The 24,997-nt window shown below is 34.8% G+C and overlaps 1 protein-coding gene across 4 annotated transcripts in view; it reads right to left on the bottom strand.

Annotated features, from left to right (window-relative positions):
- The window catches only part of NAV3 (neuron navigator 3), an 853,944-nt gene that overhangs the window by 258,288 nt on the left and 570,659 nt on the right, over positions 1-24,997 (bottom strand). For all 4 annotated transcript variants that reach the window (XM_059186398.1, XM_059186399.1, XM_059186402.1 and 1 more), the window contains exons 3-4: positions 13,619-13,736; positions 12,893-12,945 (exon numbers count right to left, since the gene is read on the bottom strand). In XM_059186398.1, coding sequence (XP_059042381.1) covers positions 12,893-12,945; positions 13,619-13,736 — 171 coding nt within the window. The remainder of the gene's footprint in view (positions 1-12,892; positions 12,946-13,618; positions 13,737-24,997) is intronic.

The raw sequence follows: 24,997 nt of genomic DNA, 5'->3' as shown, positions 1-24,997 counted from the left end.
GTAAAATAGCCGGAGACAAAAAAGACTGATAAATCACTATCACATAAGGCATAATATGAGAAATTCTAAAAAAGAATTACAAACAATACAGCCACAGAGAGAATGGATTTATCAATTTTCACTACACATCTGGGAAAAGCATCAGAGAAGAATCATTAAAACTTGAAGGTTAGTCTGACTTTGGTAAGTTAGACAAGTGTCAGCAGGAGGATTGGGCATGCCTATCAGAGCAACCAACAGCAAAATTGCTCATAAAGATGTCTGAGAATAGACTGTGCCAGTCTCTACTTTCTGCAATTATGTTTAGAGAGCTGAATTTGGCCTGCAATTGAAAAGCCTTTGTTGCCCTTGAATTCTGAAAACCACTGTAATATAAAAAGTGAAATAATAGTAAATCAGGTAGCAGCTATAATACCTCAAAGTCTGAGTTCTCTCTACAGATACAATGCATCCTGGTTAGAACATGCCTGACATACTTGATTATGTGGTTATGAATCATACATAGAGAATGTCTAAAAGAATATAAACAAAATTTAGCTTTTTTTTTAAAATCTCTGGATGGTAGATTCTCTTGTGACTTATGCTATTTTTGATTAAGCACATGTCCTACTTTTTTCATTATAAATGTGTGCTGGTAATATCAGCGCATAATTTAAATAAATGTAATTTCAACCAAAAAAATAGGTAAAATTGCTCAGTTTGAGTGAATCCCCATTCTATCATAGAATTCAAATAGTAATATAAGTTTTAGCCTAAGATTTTATTTAAAGATTTTATTTATTTATTTGACAGAGAGAGATCACAAGTAGACAGAGAGGCAGGCAAAGAGAGAGAGAGGGAAGCAGGCTCCCTGCTGAGCAGAGAGTCCGATGTGGGACTTGATCCCAGGACCCTGAGATCATGACCTGAGCCGAAGGCAGCGGCTTAACCCACTGAGCCACCCTGGCACCCTAGCCTAAGATTTTAATCAGATATACATTTGTCTAGAGATCTTAAAAAATGCAGAGTATTTTTACATTGATTAAAGTTTTTGATTTTGGTTTTTGTTCACTCATTCAACAATTAGTTGCTCATTGGGCATGTCCATTTCTCTAAAAATACATAGTTCTGTAGGACAGAGAGATATTTCCAATGTAGTGCAAGCAATTTTATAGTCAGAGAAGCACGGACTTCTGGAGAAGCATGAAGGAGGGTCTACACTGGACTAGAGGTCAAGTAACTAGGAAATAATAAAGTTGTTAGTAACTAAGACTTATGTAACATAGTTACAAAGATATTTTCATCCAAGGTTGCCATTACTATACTTTTTTTACAATGAAGAAGATGTTGATCAGAGAATTAAATTGACATGCTCAAAGTCACACAGAGAAAATATATCAAACAAAACCGGAGCGCATGTTATTAACCTCCACATTTTTCTCTTTAAAAGGAAGCTTGAGCTAGTCCCTGAAAGCTTACGAAATAAGAGGATGTAGCATGAGGCGAATCCAGGGAAGGAGCACTATGTGAACTGGTGATGGTCGAGAAACATCCCAAGTTAAGGGACCAGCAAAGAATTCAGAATGTTGAGGGTGAACTTCACCTAAATCTTTCTTCACGCCTTCATTGTTTACCAATGTGAAAAAAGGCTACCCCAAAAGGTGAAACCTTCAATCAGTTTCAAGATCCAAAGTGGGAAGTGAGATCACCAGAAGTGATGCCAGGAACAAGAATCTTGAAATCTGGAGAATCTAGTGGCAGGAGACAAGAAGACAGAATCTATCCCATAGAGGCTGGCTGGGGAACATCCTTCAGGCCCTGGTAGGAGTCTGGGCTTGATCTCAAAGCCCAGGTAGCTAATGGTGTATTTTATGCAAAAGAAGAAATGGTCAGTGATGCTTGGAAGACATCTCTATTATATAATCACAGAGCTCATACACAGATTTATCGATTAAAGTTTCACACATCGATTTCTACTCATACTATCTGCAGTGCTCTCTGACTTTTCAAAATTATACTTTAATGTATTTTAACAAAGCCATTCCTAACACGTTACCTTCACAAGATAGTAGGTGAACAAGCTGCATTTGGAAAAACCCTATACTACATATCAAGAATGCAAGCAGAGAGAATGGTTGGGAAGCTACTTTTCCCTCTACTTCTCAACAACCTAGCACAGGGAGTTCATGCAGAGTTTTAAGCCCAAATGCAAAATCTTTTTCATCTTCACCATCATCTTTGGTAAATTTTTATACTATTTTTCTGCATAACGTACTTTTTATAAACTTACACAATTAATAAGTAGCAGAGCCAGTCTTCAAAGTCAACCCTGTCACCAGTGAGCATGCTCTCTCCACCACACCAAGCTTCCTACCATTGTAATTTAGACATTCTGACAGACATTTTGAGCCTCTGAATCAAGCTTTCTACATGATTGAAAGGCAGCTCTGATAGAGTACTTGGCCAAAATAGGGGCTCAAAAAATATTTGTAAAGGCAAAACTGTATAATGGGAAGGTAAAGACAGAAATAGTATGCAAGATTTACTTGTTCTATACACACTCTCTAAGTTCAAGATTAAATTCTTCCAAATTAAATCTCAAATATCCAATGCACTTTTAACCCTGGCATATTAACATATAGAATGACTGATGTGGCCATAAGCCAAAGAATATTGGCAGTCACCAGAAGCTACAATAGGCAAGGAATGAATTTCTCCCAGGGTCTCTGAATGGAGCACAGAACTGAAAATACTTTTGATTTTGGTCCTGTGGTACTGATTTCAGACTTCTGGCCAATAGAACTGTGCGAGCTTAAATTTCTTTTGTTTTAAGCACCCAGTTGTTTGATAATTTGCAACGCCAACCACAGGTAATGAATATAATTATCTAATCAAAAAGCAGTAGATTACACAACTTTAGCAAGACAGAGTTAGCTGGGGTCTGTGAGCATGCAGATTTCTAGACCTTGTGCTCTGGATTTTGATTTGTTAAGCCTTCGGGGAGGGGATAAGACATGCAATGTAATGTCATTGTTATACTAAGCCACATATTTCCCTTTTCCGTCTCAAGTTACTTTGTGTTGTGGGATAGGGAGAGGAGGGAGACAGTAATTTTGTTTCACTTTGCAGTTTGTTTTTGTGCTGAATTGGTCTGTGGTTAGTTGCAAGGAGTTACTTTATTAATTAAGCAGTAGAGTATAAAAATTAAGTTTTGCAGGCAAGTAAAATGTGATTTACCTCCTACTATTGTAATTTATACAATGTAAGACATTGAGAAAGTTTTTATTCCCCTGAAGCCTCAGCTTCCTTATCTATGAAATAGGATTAAAAATATTTTCCACATAATATATGAGAATTAAAGGTGTTTATACGAGGCATCTGTGTATATGTATGTGTTTATACTTATGCATATGTAGATATATCTAATATATATTATACTAGAAATGCTTTATATAAACAAATCTATGCTGTAATAGAATCTATGTGTGTATGTTTAAATAGATGGATATATATAATAGAGATAGATGTTTGTGTGTGTGTATATATATATATGTGTGTGTATGGATATAGATATAGATATGGAAAGTCATTAGTATTTTATCAGATAAAAGTTAATTTTGTTTAAATTCTACTATAGTATTTTAACTGACTTGGTAATTAGAGAATAGTGAACATTGTTTAATATTTTTGTGAATTATAGATATCTAACCTTAATAAGCTATAATTACTAATATATTATCAATATTAAATTATAAAAAATTACATTAGTATTCATTGACTTGAAGATATACTCCTTGGGTTTTAATGAATTCCTGCTTTTCAGTTTGTTTCAGAGAATAAGACAAAGAATCTTACTCTTTTACTATGAAGTTATAAATTTGGCTTGAACTTAAATAATGTTTATTTATATAGAGGACTAAAGTTACATATTTGCCAATTTGCTATTTTGTGATGAAATTATTTTGGCAAATGCAAATTTCATCACAATCTATACACTATTATTTATCTCACGCACCCACACCCTCCCCAATCTAACCAAAGTTTATATCCATAGATAGGAAAAAAACAGTATAGTATTTAAAAAAAATAAATAATATATATTGCATGGGTGGGAGAAGGAAGGGAGAGGAACCAAAATATCAAAGAAGAAGGAAGTAGGGGGGGCACCTGGGTGGTTCAGTTGGTTAAGCATCTGCCTTCAGCTCAGGTCATGATCTCAGAGTCCTGGGATGGAGTCCCAAATTGGGGAAATCCCTGCTCAGTGGGGAACCTTCTTCTCCCTCTCCCTCTGCCCCTCCCCCTCGCTCTTGTTTTGTCTCTATTTCTGTCTCTCTCTCAAATAAATAAAATCTTTTTTTCTTTTCTTTTTTTTTCTTTAAAGATTTTATTTATTTATTGGACACAGAAAGAGAGAGATCACAAGTAGGCAGAGAAGCAGGCAGAGAGAGAGGGGGAAGCAGGCTCCCTGCTGAGCAGAGAGCCCCATGTGGGGCTTGATCCAAGGACCTTGAGATCATGACCTGAACCGAAGGCAGAGGCTTAACCCACTAAGCCACCCTGGCACCTCTCAAATAAATAAAATCTTAAAAAAAAAAAAAAAAAAAAAAAAAAAAGGAAGAAGAAGAAGGAAGTGGCAGAAAGGAGTAAGAAGGTCGGGGGGAGAGGAGAGGGAGGTAGAAGAGAGGATAAAAATCCAGAGACTTGACTTCTTTTGTCAAACTTATTTATTAATAAGTTAAAAAGCAACTTGGTCTAGACTCAAAGAGACATGAGAACCAATACTGGTTCTTCCTGAACCTGTTCAGTGAGACCCTGTTCCTTTGTAGGTTTGCTGTGATGCTAAATGAAAAATGCAAGCAAATCATTCAGCACAACACCAGACATACATGGCTGACATTCAATCATTAAAGTGGTTAAATAAGTGAAGCAGATATTGTTGAGTGCTCTACAATTTGGTTTCTATGATATGATTTCAAAATATTTTTTGTTACGTTTGAAACACAGCGAATATAAACAAGTGGGCAATATGATTTTTCAAGGGTATTTGATGAATTTTTATCTGAATCTACTTCAATGAGTCAGTTTGACTCAATTTATGTTAAAATCATTTAAATATAATATCATAAAGTAACTAGCTTGGACATTTCTACTGATTTTTCAAATAATTTATCTCATCCAAGATAAACTTTTCAAGTGATTATACTGAGATCAAATGAACAAGACTCTCTATTTCATCTCCCTTTTCTCTTTTTATAGAAGTAATTTGTGCATTATTTGTCATAAGTTTTTAAGCTAAGAATGTCTTAATTCTTTTTTAAAATGGCCTCATATCTTAGTATATTATCTGTGAAATTACAGTTTTTCAAAATTGTTCTGTTATATAGTTTATCACTGAGTATTGTATGTGGTCATTTTCTATGAAATTTCAAAAAAGAGACTGAAAAATATGGAACAGTAAGACATTTTAAAAGAGATTAAATTATTGAAGGTAACAAAGACTACATTTATGAAAGGATTATTACAAAATATACTTTGTAATAATAGGTATGATTGCACTTTTTCTTTACTGGGATATGACCTAGTGGTGGGAAAGAATTTACAGCATTTAAGTTAAAAATATCAGGATGGGGCACCTGGACAGCTCAGTCAGCTAAGCATCCAACTCTTAATTTTGGCTCAGCTTGTGATCCCAGGGTCCTGAGATCAGCCCTTTGAGAAGCCTTGACTTGGGCCTCAGTGATCAGTGGGGAGTCTGCTAGAGATTCTCTCTCTCCCTCTTCTCTTCCCCTCTGCTCCTGCTTCCCCTTCCTCTCTCTCTCTCTCTAAAATAAATAAATAAATCTTTTAAAAATGGATAAAGAACATCCTAAATGTTTAAGAAATCCAATATATAGTTGGATTTATTAATAACTATGGCTCACAATGGTTACTAGACATGCATATATAAAACTTACTATTTTTCCTCAAATAAAAGAAAAAATATATATATTCTCTCCAAAAGAAAAAAGAAAGAAATTACACAGATTCTGAATCTAATTCAAAACTAGTTACTTCCTTTCAGTGTCTATCTGTCCTAATAATAGCATGAACCAATATAAATATTGATACTCATGAACACATTTAAACTATTTATTCTGTAATATAAAGTAATGTAGAAAAACATTCTTGTATTTTCAACATTTATTTAATATCTTAATGGTAAACCAGACAACTCCAATAAGAATATGACTCCCATGATACTTTTGTCTTTCTTTGTAAATTGGACTTAATACATTTTAAGAACTATCTTATTTTACTTACTATGAAGATACTTTTATAAAGCTATAGAGAGTGAAAACCCAAACATATCTCTAAGATAAAATAATGAACAGAAACCATGGTCATTGGTGTTTTGTTAAATAAATCTAGCAAGTCAGCATTCCATTGGTCTAATTTCCTCAATGCAGAAATAAGCAGAGACTGAGCATTCACTGAATGGGTCACAAAGTCTGAATTAGAATTGGAATTAGAATTCCATGTCTGGTTTGGGGATCAAGGTGATGCTGGCCTCATAAAATGAGTTTGGAAGTTTTCCTTCCATTTCTATTTTTTGGAACAGTTTTAGGAGAATAGGAATTAGTTCTTCTTTAAATGTTTGGTAGAATTCCCCTGGGAAGCCGTCTGGCCCTGGGCTTTTGTTTGTTTGGAGATTTTTAATGACTGTTTCAATCTCCTTACTGGTTATGGGTCTGTTCAGGCTTTCTATTTCTTCCTGGTTCAGTTGTGGTAGTTTATATGTTTCTAGGAATGCATCCATTTCTTCCAGATTGTCAAATTTATTGCCGTAGAGTTGCTCATAGTATGTTCTTATAATAGTTTGTATTTCTTTGGTGTTAGTTGTGATCTCTCCTCTTTCATTCATGATTTTATTTATTTGGGTCCTTTCTCTTTTCTTTTTGATAAGTCTGGCCAGGGGTTTATCAATTTTATTAATTCTTTCAAAGAACCAGCTCCTACTTTCGTTGATTTGTTCTATTGTTTTTTTGGTTTCTATTTCATTGATTTCTGCTCTGATCTTTATGATTTCTCTTCTCCTGCTAGGCTTAGGGTTTCTTTCTTGTTCTTTCTCCAGCTCCTTTAGGTGTAGGGTTAGATTGTGTACCTGAGACCTTTCTTGTTTCTTGAGAAAGGCTTGTACCGCTATATATTTTCCTCTCAGGACTGCCTTTGTTGTGTCCCACAGGTTTTGAACCGTTGTATTTTCATTATCATTTGTTTCCATGATTTTTCCAGTGACCATTGTCCTTCCAACTTAACATACTTCTTTTAATGTTTCCATATCATTTCAATTATTTTTTTGAACTTTTTTAGTAATACAGAGCAACTTCTAGAGACAAATACAGTTTTAAAAATAATCAGGGTGATATTCTAATAAGTATAAATTTATTGATGCTAGTAGTTTACGCTTATTATTCTAAAGTTTGAACTCATATGAAAATAATGAAATTATGATGAAAACTACAAAATAGAAATTTCTACTTAGCATTCCATTAGAGATCCGAACTATATTTGTAGTAAAGCATTTGTCTTCATTAAGCTATCTTTTTCTAGCCATTCCAGAAGATGAACAGTTTCAAAAATGGCAGGGGATCATGTGAATGGACTAACTTAGCAATATTCCACTCCTCTGAGTCATAATGCTAGAATCCTGCAGTGTGCCATTTATAAGATTTTATTAAACCTTTAAGAGCATTCCAATATTTTATCTCTTCCCTATTTGGTCAGAAACCTCATCTTCCTATCTTACCTAAATAGATCCTTTAAAAGCGAAGCAATTACAAGCAGTGGCTAAAAGAATCAAAACTTTAAAAGACAGAATACTGATAAAAGCATAAAATACTTTTACTAGGAAGAACAGTTTCACCATCCAAATAAGTATAAAATTATTGAAATGGAATGAAGAGGTCTATAAACTCCATAATTATATTATTCTGGAAGTCATAATCCCGTGGGACTTGGAAATGGAGAATTAAACCAAATTTTCTACATTCAAGGAATAAAAAAGGTTAAGAGGCATAAGATTTCCCCAAATCCTCTTATCAGCAAATGTTAAACAACGTGATATGTTGGAAAGTAAGACTGAAAGTTGTGGCTGAAACATAACTGAGCTATTACAGTGAGGTCATGGGAGGAGCCAATAAGAAGGAAGGATGAGTTGTGAACCCCAATTGTTAGATCCTCAACTCTACAGTATGATCAAAATCTTGGTTTACTTCACATCATAAAATTTCCTAATCCCTCTATGCATTTGTGAAGCTTTTTCAATGTAATAGTCTATTTTAAAATAAAGGAAAATTTGTCTTCCCAACAACTTTTCCCCTACATGTCTTACATTTTTGTCTAAGAACCTAGCACTTGTGCCTCTGCTTTTCAAATACATGTTGGGCATTTTTCTGCTATTTTTAATCTACTGGGCATTCTGGACATTCCGAGTATTTATAGTTTACTAATTTATTTCCTTGTGTAATCTCACCAAAGTGTGGCATGCTGCATATATTTTGAATTCTGATACCACCCACCTAGAAATTACTCAACAGGTGCAACCCATATCAGTAACTTCATCTCTGGATAAGGTTAAATATAGTGTTGAATAAGCTCCTTCAAACTGAGTTCCGTTTTTTAGAATGAGTTTAGTCTCAAGTTTATTAAGAAACATAACCATGACTTTGAGACTTAGAATAAACATGAATCAAATCTCTCAATAATTATGCCAATAAATTGGTACAAGGCAAGTTCATATTTCTCTTAAATATGTGTTCGTTGGCCTATGTAACTTGAAAGGTTTATTGTTAAATTTTTTTACCCATTTCGAGATATAATTGAATTTTTCTTTATATTATAAGGTAATATAGAGAATCCCATAAAAAAGCATATTATTATTCTCTAGGACTCTGAAGATATCTTATTGATGAATTCCTTCAATTTCTATTTAATCCATTTTCAGATATCCATATTTCACACAATCATATCCCATTGTATCAACAAAGGAAAATGTATCCCTTTTTTTCCAATCTTCTACACAGACTTCAAATCTCTTCCTTTGCCACTTCCTTTAGGATTTAGCATCATCTCTTGTCTCCCCAATCCCTGGGTCCTCCTCTCTCCTTGCTGCTTCTTCTTTCTCTACCAATTTCCCTCCTTCCAAAAACTCCCTTCACTCTTCCTTCTTCTCAAACAATTATATATATTTGTACAAATATATATACATATGTGTGTATACATAGATAATTTTTCCCTTCAATAGGAAAACTCCTAGAAAGATTATTCAAGGCTCAGTGGATATGTGTACCTCTATTACTCTTTAATACATGGTTACCCTTTAGAAGACATTTGCATAAAGGTCATTAATGTCTGTCTGATTGCTAGAACCAAATTCTTCGTTCCAACACACAAACTAGTTGGTTAAGTAGCATTTGACAGTATCTGCCACTCTCTGCTCATCTTACTTTGCCCCATCTCCCTGGGTTAGTCCAAATACTCTAGTTTAAGTTACCATAGCTATCCTAAGGATCCACAAACCATATCTGTGGATCCACCCTCTTAAAGATGGGCTCATCATTCTCTCACCAATCTTTCCTTTTCTTGACTCTACACCTTTGCTCATCACATATATATTGGTATTCCCCAATGTGAGAACCTCAGATTTCTTCCCTCGTGACTTTATACAGGCCTTCTGTTGAGATCTCATCTTTTTCCATGGCTTCAGTCATTACCTGTGTACCAGGTATTTTCTAATACCTTGCTTGTCACCTTTAGGAACACACACCTAATTGGCTGAAGTCACCTTTCTGCTTGATGTCCCAGTGGATAGATCAAAGTCTACTTTCAAAATTTGAATTTGTTATCCTCCCCTTTCTACCTTTAGTTGTGTTCTAAACACAATTTCATGTCTAACAAAACTTGTCAGGCCATATATGCAGGATCATTTTATACTTCCTATATTCTTCACCTCCCACAACCAAATGGAGACTAAAACACATACTCTACAATTCCCAGAAAGCACCTAGGGTGATCTATTTTAAAATATTAACATCAAATCATGCCTCATTCCAGCTCTAAAAGTCTTCCAAATGCTCCCCAACCAACTTAGAATAACATACAAACTCCTTACTTTGGCCCTAGATGATCAGGCTTCCATCATCCCATCCAAACAACTCACTGTCCTCACACCACAGCAGTCTTCTATCTGTTGGAGGTATGCACCAAGCTCACTCCCTTCATAGTACTTTTTGTTTTTGCTTCTGCAACATTGTTGGTATTATTTATTTCAATATTTGTCCCTCTGATCTCAAATATCCCTACATCTTGTCCCTCAAGTGCTCAGCAAATATTGGCTCAGTATGGATTACCTGGTTGTTATTCATCAGAATATTTATCAATGTATTATGGATCCATGCCATGAGAGAACTTACATTCTTAAAGGCTTAGAACAGTCCAAAAAGGTTATCAAATTTGAAATTTAAAAACAAAGACAATTGGTGACTAGAAACAGTAGCACACCTAGTTTTACCTTACCTTTTGCTATTAAACACAAACAGCAAGCAAAGATCACAGAAGATGAGAAATACAAAAGGGTGTAGTGAAAGGAGTTCTGTGGGTAAGGACAGAACTCACCGTTTTGGTTGTTAAGCAATATAGAAGCAGGCAACATCTTGTTTGGAATAGATGTATCAAATTCATAATCCTAGCCATGCTCTCTCATGCTCTCTTTCCTCTACTTCCTCATCTTAGTTAAAACCTGGAATTTTTATTCATTAATAATATAGTACCAATGCCAGTTCTTAAGAACAGAGGCAAAAATAATTCAACCAAAAAAGCTACATTTTTGTCATACATATTATTCTGAATAAACACATGGGGGGCATGCCAATTTCAGATTCAAAATTCAACCACATCAGAAAAAAAATGTATTTTTTTTAATGTAAAAAATGAGAGGATACAAGTCACTCTCTACTCAAAATTCAATGAGATTCTGACTAACACCATGTGGCTGGAAAAACTACCTTTTTCACAGCATTTACATTTCTTAGGCTTTGGTTTTTCTGTGTTTTATTTGTCAAATCAAAAGCAGAAATATTAACATAACACATATACTAGATGTTATTTGACATTTGGGAGCTAATAAGGAGTAGGATGCAATAAAAAATTAACAGAGTCTAATACTTAAGAGAATGTTTTCACAGATTTGCAGATCTTTGGTACAGATGTTTCAGATAAATATCTAGGACTAAATTCCTATCCATAGTTATGAGTTTTGGAGATGCTCCTTTCTCCCCTCCTTCCGTCATGGTTGTTTACTGGACTCTCTGTAATCAGAATCAAATTGGAATGACAGCACAGAAGATGTGTTTTAGTATCTAGAACTTCTATATAATTGCAATAATAAAAGAAAAACCAAGTGTTGAGTTTAAGAAACATAATATATGATACTCAGGGACTATAGAGCTCTTTAAGCTAAAGTCCTAAAGATCTTTAAGCAGGTGTTAATTCATGAATGCATCCAAATAGAGTTTGTAACAGCACTATTATGTATTTCCATATCAGTTTAGGTAGTAAAGAATGTCCGTGGTTATATATCATTATCATATCCTAATTAAGGTTTGTTATAAAGATGAGAAAGCTGAGACTCAAAGAGGTTACATCTCCTTTACAATATCACACAGTGATTATTTTAGGAGGGTCTGAAGGTGTTACAATTACTTTCAGTAAAACTATAATTAATTTTCAGAGAGTCACAAATGCACCCAGAATAATTAGATCAGGAATTTCCTTAAAACTGAAGTATTTTACAGAAAATTGTTTTTTATGGCGATTTTTTTTCATAACAGTTACATAGAATTTATGATATTGTAGTAGTTTCTTAGAACATTTATTAATCACACACTCACACACACATACACACACACACACAACCAGATGTGCTAGTTAGTCACTGTTCAAGAATAAATTCCTTTTATTGTTTTGGATTTCAGTATTCTGACCTTAAGAAAAGTAAGTCAGCATACCAAAAGAGTTCACTTTTTTTTTTTTTAAACTCTTCCAATCTCTGACAATTAAGAACACTCATCAATTCGCTTAAAATGCATATTTGGTGCTAAAAAGTCTTGAAGGAAGCCTCATCTTATGGATTTTGTATATCACTCTTGATTATATCCACGGACATAATTTTAATGAAGGCATTCGTACTTCAGGTTTTCTTATAAAATTAAGTTGTGGCTATTTAATTTAGAGAACAAGGAGTTTTATCTTAGCATTTTATCCATCTATTTTTTTTAATTACAAAACTTTAAGCTTTACCATTTGGTAAAGATAAAAAGAGGGCTGGGGAAGACACACCTCTAGATCAACAGCTTTCTGGAAAATGCTGTGAATCATATCTCACGATCAGTCACTCCTCAGAAAACTTCCAGCAGCATGCCTTTGGAGCCATTTCCAAAAGTGCTTAAGAGTCCATGTGTTAACACAGGACTCTGTTATGAACAAAGAAAATACCATTTATATATATTTTAAGATGCACATGGCAAGTTCTGTTCTTCAAACCAGTTGTTCAGACAAAAAGACTCCACTTAAAATTGGAAATGGGATTCACTGCCAGCAAAACCAGTGTTAAAGTATTCAGATACCAGAATAACAACAAAAAGTCAAGATCTGAGAAAACACCTGGAGATAAGTTATTCAGGAGTTACACATATTCAACTGTGCTGATGCTATCACTTGTTCATAAATTGCATCCAAAGAAATACATATGATAGAATGTGATCAAATGATTTCTTAAGCAGGAAGGCATGCCAAAGAAATTTCTAGTCCATTTATAAAGGTAGTTTAACCGGAAGTGAAGATGAGCATTATATTTTAGAATAAATATGATTCTTACCATCTGAGATTGACTCCTAGGACATCCATTGATATCTTCAACTTTTTCATTTGCTAAAGCCAAGAAATAAAATAAAAGAGAGAAAAAAAGAATGACATGCTTAAGCAATGAAGTGAAACACAAAAAAAGGAGACTAAGAAAAACAAAACAAAATAAAACAAAACAACAAAACAAGCACAATGCTGCTGCTACATTCACTCTATCTCCCAAGCCATGTACGAGAGGACACACTTGTTAGCTGCTGCCAGTTCCATATGCACAAATCAGGCAAAAAAAAAAAAAAAAAAAAAAAGTGAGTGAGAAGGAAGTTGCTGCTAATTCTTTAGCCCGTGCCAAATGACTGCTGACATGAAACCTTTCACAATTGTCCCTGCTGGATCAGGATACAGTTTCAAGGAATCTCCGAGTATATGAGTCGCTCTAACTAACAAAATGCGCGCATGGGAGACATATGGTTTAATGAAGCGTTCGTTTCTGACAGTTCAGTGTATGTAAAGATATAGTTCTAGCCATTTAAAAGTATAGCCCAACTGCTTTTTTCAAACACTCTCACATAAACATTTTTAATTAAACCCTTTAATTAAACCCTTTAATTAAACCCTGGGAGAGCTACAAGGATCTCAGAGACTCACGGACAGAGTTCCTATGCATTCAACTGAAATTGTGTTTCACCAAGGCGGGTGGGGGCAGAGACTTCCACAGTTCTCCCCAGAGGGCAGGTCTTACCGATGATCTGGATGATTTCAGCTAGCAGGACTCCATCTGCAATGTCTTGTTGCAAATCCTTGATCAGCCGCTTGTGGCCCGATTTTGCTAGGTAGTGGTTGGCCCAGTCAGTATAAATCTGTTGAACAGAGGGAGAGAAGAAGTGCGATGGTGTGAGAGAAAATAGAGACAATAAAAATGCTTAAGACAAATGTTGGATTCAAAGGGAAGCTATTCTGGATCACATTCCAGTTTAAGAAGTCATAGCTCAAAAGGAAATAGTTGTAAAATAATTTTATACAGCTCTCTCTCCCACTTATCTCTTGTTTCAAAGGAGGATGATTCACTCTCTTTCAAAACCAGGGACTCGTCACTTGTGACACAGCAAAACTCCCTTCCCGGATGACTACTGAGGAAACTCCTGTTTGCAAATCAGTTGGGTTTTCACTCTTTCCCTTGGTGCTGTCATACTGAAAATAATCCTGCCTGTCCTTGTAAAAGGAAACCACCTGGACTGATTTATACAGGAACCTATTATGAACATTTCTGTTTCTCCAAGACTTTATTGGATTTGTCATGTGAGATACTGTATGTGACAATATTTTGGCATCATGCTATGAAATAATCACTATGAAAAAATTGCAATAAAAGATATTTTACTTGGACTGTCATCTCCCATTTAAGCCTCTTGAAATGTGTTTATATAAGAAAATAGAGGAAGCAAATACAGTTATTACATAGAAATTACAAAACAGAATCGAGGAGTGGATTATAAATTACAAGGTTGGCAGTCTGGCATAAAGTAGAGGTGACTCTTCCATGGTAAATTAGGACATAGAGAAAAGCTGGAATTGTTAACAATTTTCACAAACTGAAACACTTCTGATTTTTCAAATGTTATGAGACACCTAAGGTCATCTAATTATAAGGGAATAAATAAGCTTTAAGATGTTTCAGGTTTATGGGTGGCTCCTATAAATATATTAGTAAGTGTATAAAAAGGCAGACTAAGAAGAACACAATATCTGAAATGACAATAGAGGAGAGGACCTGACTGAGAATTATACATACAAAAATGTGCTACAGAAACACGAACTGGGAACATAGTGGAACCTGGACACAAGAAGTGACGTCAAGGGGCAGTGGGTGGCTCAGTCGGTTAAGTTTCTGCCTCTTGGTTTCAGCCATGTCCTGAACTCAGGGTCCTGAGATGGAACCCCTTACTCGGGCTCTGAGCTCAGCAGGGAGTCTACCTGAAGACTCTGCCTCTCCCCTGCAAGGTTCCTGCATGCCAGCCAGTTCTTTCTCTCTCTCAAATAAATAAATAAATCTTTAAGAAAAAAAAAAAAAAATGGGGGGGGAGCGAAGGGCCTCCCGCAGAGAAGTGACCAGATAAAGAAAGGCAGAGTGGCAAAGGAATCAAAGACACAGTTGAAAAATTTATAGTTAAGGTAGCAAGTCTTAAATTAGGACAAATTAGACTGGAAAGATAAATTGAATCTTTCAGTCATAAGCACCAAATGCAAAGCAAATTATTAAAAAAATTATTACTTTTTGTTTTTAACAAGACCAATACATGCTTTTAACATGAAACAAAATAAATCAGAAGTGTAGAAACTAAGAAGTAAAAGTTTCCCCACAACTTGCAACCCCTACTCACTTTTGAATACTTTGGTATGAAAAATTCTAGAATTTTTTCCATGACTACACACTTCACCACATGACATCACATTACATACCTTCACATACATAGACACACGACAGGATTTTTAACCAAAGATGGCTCAAATTTCACATATCATTCTCTGCTTCTCAACTTTTTACATAATGATATTTTAATAACACTGCTACAGCCATTTTACCTATATGTACCTCAATATTTTTGATGTTATATTGGACATAATATCAATCCTCTTGTTGAAAGATATTTAATTTGTTTAAATATGTTCCTATTGCATCTAAAGTTGTAAGAGACATCCTTAAAATGTATCTTTGCACACTTAACACCCTAGTAATTTCATAGGACCAAAACCTAATAGTGGGACTGTTAAGTTTTTTTTTTTTTTTAATGGATCCTAGATACAAACATTCCAAAATAAAACTTAGAAGTCAGAGAAAGTACTTCCTTAGTTTAGAAAATATAAAGTAGCATCTTAATGCAATAGTGGTGATTCAATTTCCTAAAAGACTATAAATAATTGGAAGCATCCAACCGGATAAGAAAAAAATATGTGCAGGAATATTATACCTCCTTTCCCTATGTTCACGATCCTCTTTATATCAAAGATATTAGTGGAGAAAAGTTACTGGCGTACATGTCTGCCAAATTAGAAAACAAAAACATGGTTCTTCGATACTCTTACTTGGAAATCATTTTCCTCAAAATTTTATTCTACTTGTATTTTCTATTTTGCACTAGAAAAATATATTTTTACAAGGATATACTGTTCAGAATCCAAAACGTTGAGGACTTTCCCCTTATCGATACATCATTCAAATGATAGCATTAACTGTTGGCCTTCCTACTACAAATTTTAGGTTGAGTCAGACTTGATTTGTGCCCTTATCCCCATAGGGAGTAAGTTATAAGGACCAGCTGACTTTAAAGCACTCCATGAAGATGAAGAAAAGGAGTTCTGGAGACAGTACACCTGGCTTTAGGCCTAGCAGACCTCTTACCGCCCTCTGTCCAGCCACCAACCCAAGATGTTGGACAAGTTTCATATCCTTTCTAAACCTTAATTCCCCCATCTGCAAAATAAGCATGATAATAATTCTTACATTGCGAGACTGTGTCAGGACTAAATAAGATAGCACTTCACAGAGCTAGACCTGAAGAAATGTCTGCTCTTATTATCGTCATTATGGCATCTGGTTGTATTAGCCATGGTGGCTTTCCAGCAAGTATTTATTAATTTGTTTTATTAATTAATTAATTAAATTAATTAATTAATTTAATTAATTTATTAATTAATTTTGTAGACTTTAACAAATTTGAGAGGATTGGCAGAAGACTGAAAGAAAATGGACTCCTTGTTTCTTTCTTGTTTTAAGATTGTACTTATTTATCAGAGAGAGAGAGAGAGAGAGAGGGCAAAAGCAGGGGTGGGGGGGAGAAGCAGACTTCCCAATGAGTAGGAAGCCCCGCATCGGGCTTGATCTCAGGACCCTCGGGTTATGATCCAAGCTGAAGGCAGACACTCAACCCCTGAGCCACCATCCTGCCAACCCAGACTCCTTGCTTCTGACACCACTCATGTCTCTGACTCCTCCTAACTTCTTTCTGATTCATTGTGGCCACGGATCTGTCTGCCATCCAAACTCAGAGGCATGAATCTAATCCCAAGATTGCAGTGTTCTCATTCAGGTCTGCAACGCCCCCATTGTGATCCACGGCCGCCAGGTTCTGTGTTGCAAGTACTCTGTTTTACGAAGGCACTAAATCATGCACAAAACACTCAAATACACACAGAATGGAATGTATTAGAAATGAAAATAAGAATACTTTCATTCTCCTAATGCATTCCACCAGTGTCTTAGCCTCTATCCAAATTACTTCTGGAACTTAGGTGAGAAAACAGATGGGACACTAGCTGATTGGCTTCAAGACTGCCTGGAAAAGCCTCTGATTTAGCTCATGAAATGTTTTTTACTTGGTCCAGGATTTCTTCCAGAGGATTCCCAAGCCTAAGTGCTTTGACTTGTCTCGCATCTTTAATATGTGAAGCATTGTGTAGACCATAATCTCTGACTTCAGTTGCACCCAGCAAAATCAATTCACACTATATAAATAAACTGAAGATAAATCTCCATTTAAAAAAGACCTTGTACTTATTCTTCCTTAGTATGCGTAAAAGATACTTAAGCCCCTTCAAGCAAATTAGTACCTTTCAAAAAGATGTTATAACCTAGATGAAATATGAAACAATTACAAAGTAACTTATAAATATATTTTAATATCATATTTAAACTTGTTTTTGTTGTTGAAAACCATATATATATATATATATTGGAGAAAAAAGTGGTTGAAACATGAGGTATATCTAATGAAGATAGTCTTCAAGCAAAGGGCACAGAGTATATAAATATATGCAAAACTCACCAGTAAAATTATTGTACAACTCTGATAAAAGAGGATACAAACAACCTTGTCAACTGTTATATTAGAATCAACTCTTAAAATAAATACAACAGCTCCCATGTTGCATCACCACTTCCTCATATCAATGAAACAAGATGGGATTGGGAGGGAGACAAACCATAAGTGACTCTTAATCTTACAAAACAAACTGAGGGTTGCTGGGGGGTGGGGGGTTGGGAGAAGGGGGGGGTGGGGTTATGGACATTGGGGAGGGTATGTGCTTTGGTGAGTGCTGTGAAGTGTGTAAACCTGGCCATTCACAGACCTGTATCCCTGGGGATAAAAATACATGTTTATAAAAAAAATAAAAAATAAAAATAAATAAATAAATAAATAAATAAATACAACAGAATGGTAAAATCGTGTCCAGATTTTTTATCTGAACTCCAGGTTGCCTTTGGTTCATTGCCCCCTACCCCAACACACCCATAAATCACAATATGTAATCCCTTGGCCTCACTTGAAATGAGCTACAAAATGAGTGGTAATGATTTCTGTAGGATTATGCTATAAAGTAACAACTATAGGTTTTTAGTGAACAAATTGATATAATTGGGCACAATATCAAATTAATCATAAATTAATATTTAGTCATCAAGGCCTGGCTGAAGCTTTAAATAAAATTTATCTCTAAACATCTGAAGCCAGTTTTCCTCACCTTTTTAACTCCATTATTGTAAATATAAATGTCATCTCATATGGTAAATATATTTTAGGAAATTCTGAAAAATTAATGAGATTAGACTTACCAAACGATACTTAGAAGTTCAGGTAAAATCATATATATATATATATATATATATATATATATATATATATTCATTTAACGTAATTAAATATGATAAAAATCAAAGGTATGGTGGCATAATTTATATCTCATATTAATCAGCATGAATTTTAGGATCTATTATGCAATATATGTATCCTTTGAGGAACGTTCTATATTGTTGGAATTTCCGCTCTGTCACGTAATGTTCATAGTGGGCACTGACTGAACATCATTTTCTCTCAGTGTCAGAGCTTTTGTCATCTGTAAAATGGTAATCATAGTATTACCCACTAATGGGATTATTGTGTGGATTGGATTAATTTATACTTTTGGAACACAGCCTTTCACTTAACAAGTATTTGTCAAATGCTGAATATTATTATTCTCTATTTTAATATATACTATATTATAATGAGATTATTAATATTATGAGCTATTATAATTTTCAAATCCTTAAATCCTAGTTACCTGCCCAAATATAGTTAACCTAACTAAGGAAAACTGCTGCAAGACCTAATGATCTCTTAGTTTAGTCATTTGCTCTTATAATATTTCTCCTACAGTGCTTAATTCTCATTATAAGGTAATTGGTTCAAATAGAAGGAAATAAATGTGCCCATATGGCTTCTGTCCAGTGAACTTGTCACAGCAAAAAAACAGCAGAAGAACATCTACTTTGATTCTCCACAGAGTCCTAAGCATTTGTTTAAAGTATTATTTTTTTTTACTATAATGTGACACATAGCCTTTGTATATCACAGCAAACTGCCCCTGAAGTTTTACACCAATATTTAATTTGGTATTTGATGAGTATATTTTTATAAGTAACCTAACAGTTATAGAAAAGTAATTATGACTTTTTGTTATTACATGCACTACTCTTAGGTATATAAATGTTTCAAAGAAATACAATATTTTTAATGAGTGTTAAATGATCAGAAATTATAAAGTAGACTAGAGGAAAAAAAGACCTCATTTAAGAGTCTACTTTAATAGAAAGATACAAAATTATAACCTGATTGAAAATATTATAAATGTCATCAATTGATTTTTAAATGTTAGCTGAGCTAGATTTATTCCTGCACCTACTTACACAACTAGTTTTTTCCCCAACATTCAAGCAGCAGCTATATATTCCTACAAAGCACTGCTCTCTGATATTTTCAAACTATTGGCTTTGAGAAGTCATATAAGATGTTTTAACCCACAACAGAAATTGTGTTGAAAACCAATGAATTCAACGGCAATAACTAGGCTTCTATATCTTCAAAAGCTATGTAAGACTAAGTACATAAAATTGACAAATAAATGGTAGATTAGGGAAGTGTAACTGTGACATAAGTATTTTTCCCACAAAGATGAAAACTTATAGTGGTAAGAGAATTGAAGGAAGGCAAGGTCCTGAGAGCTTACCTAATAGGCCAACTGTCTCGGCTGAGTTTCATAGTATCATTTGGACCTGAGAAGGGACTTTGGTAGACAAGGTCTACCAAAACAATATAGAAAAGCATCCATTTTATTTCTAAAGTCCTGAGAACCATATGGAATTATCAAAGAGGAAGCTAGTTATCCTAGAGAGCACTTGGAATAAGACAGGAAGGATGCATAGTTCTAATACAGGAAAGTAGTTAGAAGAGGTGGGGGGAGATGTGAGTACAGTTACAATGCAAGTCTGACAGGGATTGTAAGTTTTAGCACTCACCAGACGGGTGTTGGTGGGTACTAGTATCCATGGCAAGATGTCCCATCCTGGCGCCATGATAACTAGAAACCATGCTTACCAACCCTCCCAGAACCAATCATTCCAGGGAGAAAAGATGAACAAAGGAAGGTGAAGAATCTGGAACTGAATGAAGGTTTTCCTCGAAGACTGAACTTCAAATCAGAAGCGACTGAATTATTTTGCACTGGGAGCAATAAATTTTCTGCTACTGTACATAAAGAGTAGTAGAGGTAAATTTATACATTTATTATTTTTAAAAGCTGTAATTTTGCACATCTCAGTTTTAGGACTCAAAAATTCATGAATGTATGCAATACTGGATAAAGGGGGTTGAGAAATTACAACATGGAATTTAGACATGAAACATTCTCTTTTGATAAAAAGTCAATCACAGACTGAAACTTTAGATGCTGTTACAGAACTGGTATGAACAAGAGATCCATGGAGTCTAATCTCATGACCCTTACAGACATCTCAATACTGAAGACTATGTGGTATTACTAAGAAGGGAACTCATTTATTGTTTTTGGTCACACTGATATGGTCACAATATATGTAAAAGATTTATCACGTAAATCGTTGAACTCAGCTGGTTTATTTCATTTTTACATCAAGGAAAATGCTGGGTTTTTATGGAGTTTCTCATTATTATGTATAACTGCAATGAAAGGAATAAAATATCTAAGAATACATTTAACCAAGGAGATGAAAGACTTATACTCTGAAAACTGCAAATAAATTGAAGAAGACAAACAAATGGAACAATATACCATGCTCATCAACTGGAAGAATTAGTATTGTTAAAATGACTTTGCTACCCAAAGCAATCTACAGATTCAGGGTAATCCGTATCAAAATACCAATAGTATTTTTCATACAACTAAATTCGATAATCCTAAATTTGGATAGGACCACAAAAGACCCTAAAAAGCCAAAGCAATCTTGAAAAAGAAGTACAAAGCTAGAGGATCCCAATTCCAGATTTCAAGATATGCTACAAAACTATGGTCATCAAAACAATACAGTACTAGGACAAAATAATACACATAGATCAAGACAACAAAATACACTCATGTTTATATGGTCAATTAACTTATGTCAAAGGAGGTAGGAATATACAATGGCGAAAAGGCAGTCTCTTTAATAAATGGTGCTGGGAAAACTGGACAGCTACATGCAGAACAAGGAAAGTGAACCACTTTCTGACATCATATGCAAAAATAAACTCAAAATGGTTTAGACACCTAACAGTGAGACCTGAAACCATAAAACTCCTGGAAGAAAGCACTGACAATAATCTCTGCACCATTGTCCTTAACAACATATTTATGGATATGTATTTTCAGGCACAGGGAACAAAAACAAAAATAAACTATTAGAATTACAACAAAATAAAAAGCTTCTGCTCAGTGAAAGAAATCAATAAAATAAAAAGTCAACCTAATCAATAGGAAAAGATACTTGCAAATTAGTGTCTGATGAGGGGTTAATATTCAAAACATATAAAGAACTTGCACAACTCAACATAAAAGAAAAACTGATTAAAAATTGGGTGGAAGAACTGACTAGACATTTCTCCAAAGAAAACATATTGATGGCCAACAGACACATGAAAATAGGTCAACATCAGAGAAATGCAAATCAAAATCACAATGAAACATCACCTCACACCCATTAGAATGGCCAATATCAAAACCACAAGAAATAACATGTTGGCAAAGATGTGGAGAAAGGGGACCCTTCATTCACAACTGGTGAGAATGTAAATTGTTACAATCACTGTGGAAAATAGAATGGAGGTGTTTTAAAAAATTAGAGCCAATACCATACGATCCAGTAATTCCACTACTGGTTTATTACTCAAAGAAAATGAAATCATTAATTTGAAAAGATATATGTATCCTAAGTTTATTGCAGCATTATTTACAATAGCCAAAATATGGAAGCAACCCATGTTTCTATTGATGGGTGGATGCATGAATAAAGAAGATGTGAAATATTATTCAGCCATAAAGAGAGTATGAGATTTTGCCATTTGAGACAACATGGGTGGATATAGGGGGTATTATGCCAAGTGAAATGAGTCAGACAGAGAAAGACACATATCATATGATTTCACTTATACGTGAAATCTAAAAGAACAAAACAAATGAACAAACCAACAGAAACTCACAAAGAATAAACTGGAGGTTGCAAGAGGAGAGAAGGTTGGGTGATGGGTGAAATAGGTGAAGGAGATTAAGAAGTACAAACTTCAAGTTACAAAATAAATTAGTCACAGAGATGCAAAGTGTAGCATAGGTAATACAATCAGTAATACTGTAATAATATTGTATGGTGACTATACTTATGGTGGTGAACACTGAGTAATGTATAGATGTGTCTAACCACTATGCTATATACCTGGAACTAATATAACATTGCATGTCAACTATACCTCAATGATAAAAGTTGTTTAAAAAAAAAAGTTTTTCTTTAGTTTAAATAAATAAAATAAAATGTATAAAACAACTTCGTAGAGGTTCATTAAATTTATAAATTTTAATTATGGCAACAAATAAATATTGGAAAAGCATTTATTTTAACATCTAAATCTTTTGGAGACTCTGCAAGAAATAAAACTTCATATTAGAAAAAGAATTTTCAAGTTGAAATGTTTGTTTAAAATTGACTATTAATGAGCCAACAACTCCAGAAAATTAGTGAATGTCTATGAAGGTAGGTAAATTCTAAAGTAAACATAAAACTCATTTTGATAATTTCCCTTAACTTTTTCTTTATTTCTCACATCCAATCTCTGACCCAGTTCTGTTAATTTTATCTCCTTAATACCTCTTGACCCTTGCTCCATTACTGCTATAATCACCTTGGTTTAGCTTTTCATCATCTCTCACCCAAATTGCTTTACCAGTCCTAAAAACAGTCTGAGTGTAGGCAGACTAAACCTTAAACTGTTCTATACAGTATAAATAGTGATTGCTTTAAAATGCAAAACTGATTAAGTAATTTACATTCCTACTTAAAACTCACCTAAGAGCTGCCACTTACTTTCAAAAAGGAAATTTCCTTATGAAGCCAACTTATGTTTTTTAACTGTTTGTTTCTTTTCTTTTTTTTAATGCTAAGTTAGTCAATAATTAATGATGTATGGTATGATGACTAACAAAGCCAATCTATTCTTTTTAAAAGCGAATTGGTTTAAAGAAAAGTAGCCAAAAGGGTGGGGAGGGGGGGGAGAGGCGGGGAGAGAAAGGAAAAAGGAAGGTGCAGCTGTGAAGGCTCCAGAAGAATGAAGACTGAGGAAAGCCACATAAAAAGATGGGCTTTATTAAGCAGAAAAAAAGGGGAAAGCATATTCCATCAGCAGATACAGGTATAACAGAACATAAAAAGGTCAGAGGTATGAAACAGCATACTGAATTCACTGAATATAGAATAATTCCATTTGGTCGGAGCATGGGGAAGAGGCATATGGAAAGATTAGGGGTAAGAGACTAGGACTCAATGTGTGAGGGGAGCGGTTATATATAAAGTTGATAGCTGCATCAATGCTTTTAGGTGAACTTTAGCTTATTTATATGTAGGGACTATAAACGTGACAGTTATGGCTGTATTTCTTTTTTTTTTTTTTTTAAAGATTTTATTTATTTGTTTGACAGAGATCACGAGTAGGGAAAGAGGCAGGCAGAGAGAGGGTAGGGGAAGCAGGCTCCCTGCTGAGCAGAGAGCCTGATGTGGGATTCGATCCAGGACCCTGGGATCATGATCTGAGCTGAAGGCAGAGGCTTTAACCCACTGAGCCACCCAGGGGGCCTCATATTTCTAAACTGTAGCTCTGGTGCAGCTAGAAAGGCTGGTGGAGATCAGAGAAAACTCGCACAAAAGGAGCTTACTTAAGAGGCTAGAGGAAGACTTCAACTTTCCAGATGGACAGAAAATACTTTTCTGCCCTGTATTTTCTAGAAATCTCTTCAATACAGCAAGAGGAAGAAAACAAAACTCAAACTCTATTTCCCATGACCACAATACATGAATATGGAAAACAGATGAAAGAATGATAAATGACTTAGCAAAGAGGAATAAAGAAAGAGTAAACCACCAGGAGCCTGCCGAGGGAGATAGCAGAGCAATGTCAACAGATTTTCCCAGAGAACTCCAGTGGAGTGCAGGAAGTGCGGGCATCAGACCAAACAGAAGGTGGGGTGAATCAGAGTCAAGAGATGTAGGACTACTTGCCTCCCCATCATGCTCTGCAGAGCCAGTAAATGTAGGCCAGGGAAAAGCCAGATTTGAGCTTCTAGGCAGACAGGAGGGTGGAGGCATAGGAATGAAAACAGAAGGTTAAATGAAATTATGCATCCTGATGTTGCGACTTCAGCAACTGTCTTCCCCCTTTTCAGAAATGCAGGATTATATACCCCCCACCCTCAATCCAGCCAGAAATGGAAATCTTTCTCTGACAACAGTGGTCATCCCTGAGACCAAGAGACATTCAAGTTCAAGGTGACCCATCAATCAACCAGCTGGCCTGTGGATAGCCTATAATGAATTCTAGAGGACAAGAATTGTGTGTTTGTAAGAGCACAGCTTTATACTGTCTCTCTTCATAGAAAGAGTTAGAGGTTACCAAATGTTTGATGAGATCATTTAAAATAAAATATAGATGCTAGATAAACACAAAAAAGAAGTCAGACTAAAATACAGTGAAAATCAGAAGCAGAAGGAAACTTCAAGAAAATTATAGTATTAGTAGTCTCCTACTTGGAC

The sequence above is a fragment of the Mustela lutreola genome, chromosome 8, assembly GCF_030435805.1.
Source record: "Mustela lutreola isolate mMusLut2 chromosome 8, mMusLut2.pri, whole genome shotgun sequence".
NCBI lineage: Eukaryota > Metazoa > Chordata > Mammalia > Carnivora > Mustelidae > Mustela > Mustela lutreola.
The sequence above is the reverse complement of the archived record's forward strand: the minus strand, read 5'-3'. Positions and strand labels throughout refer to the sequence as shown.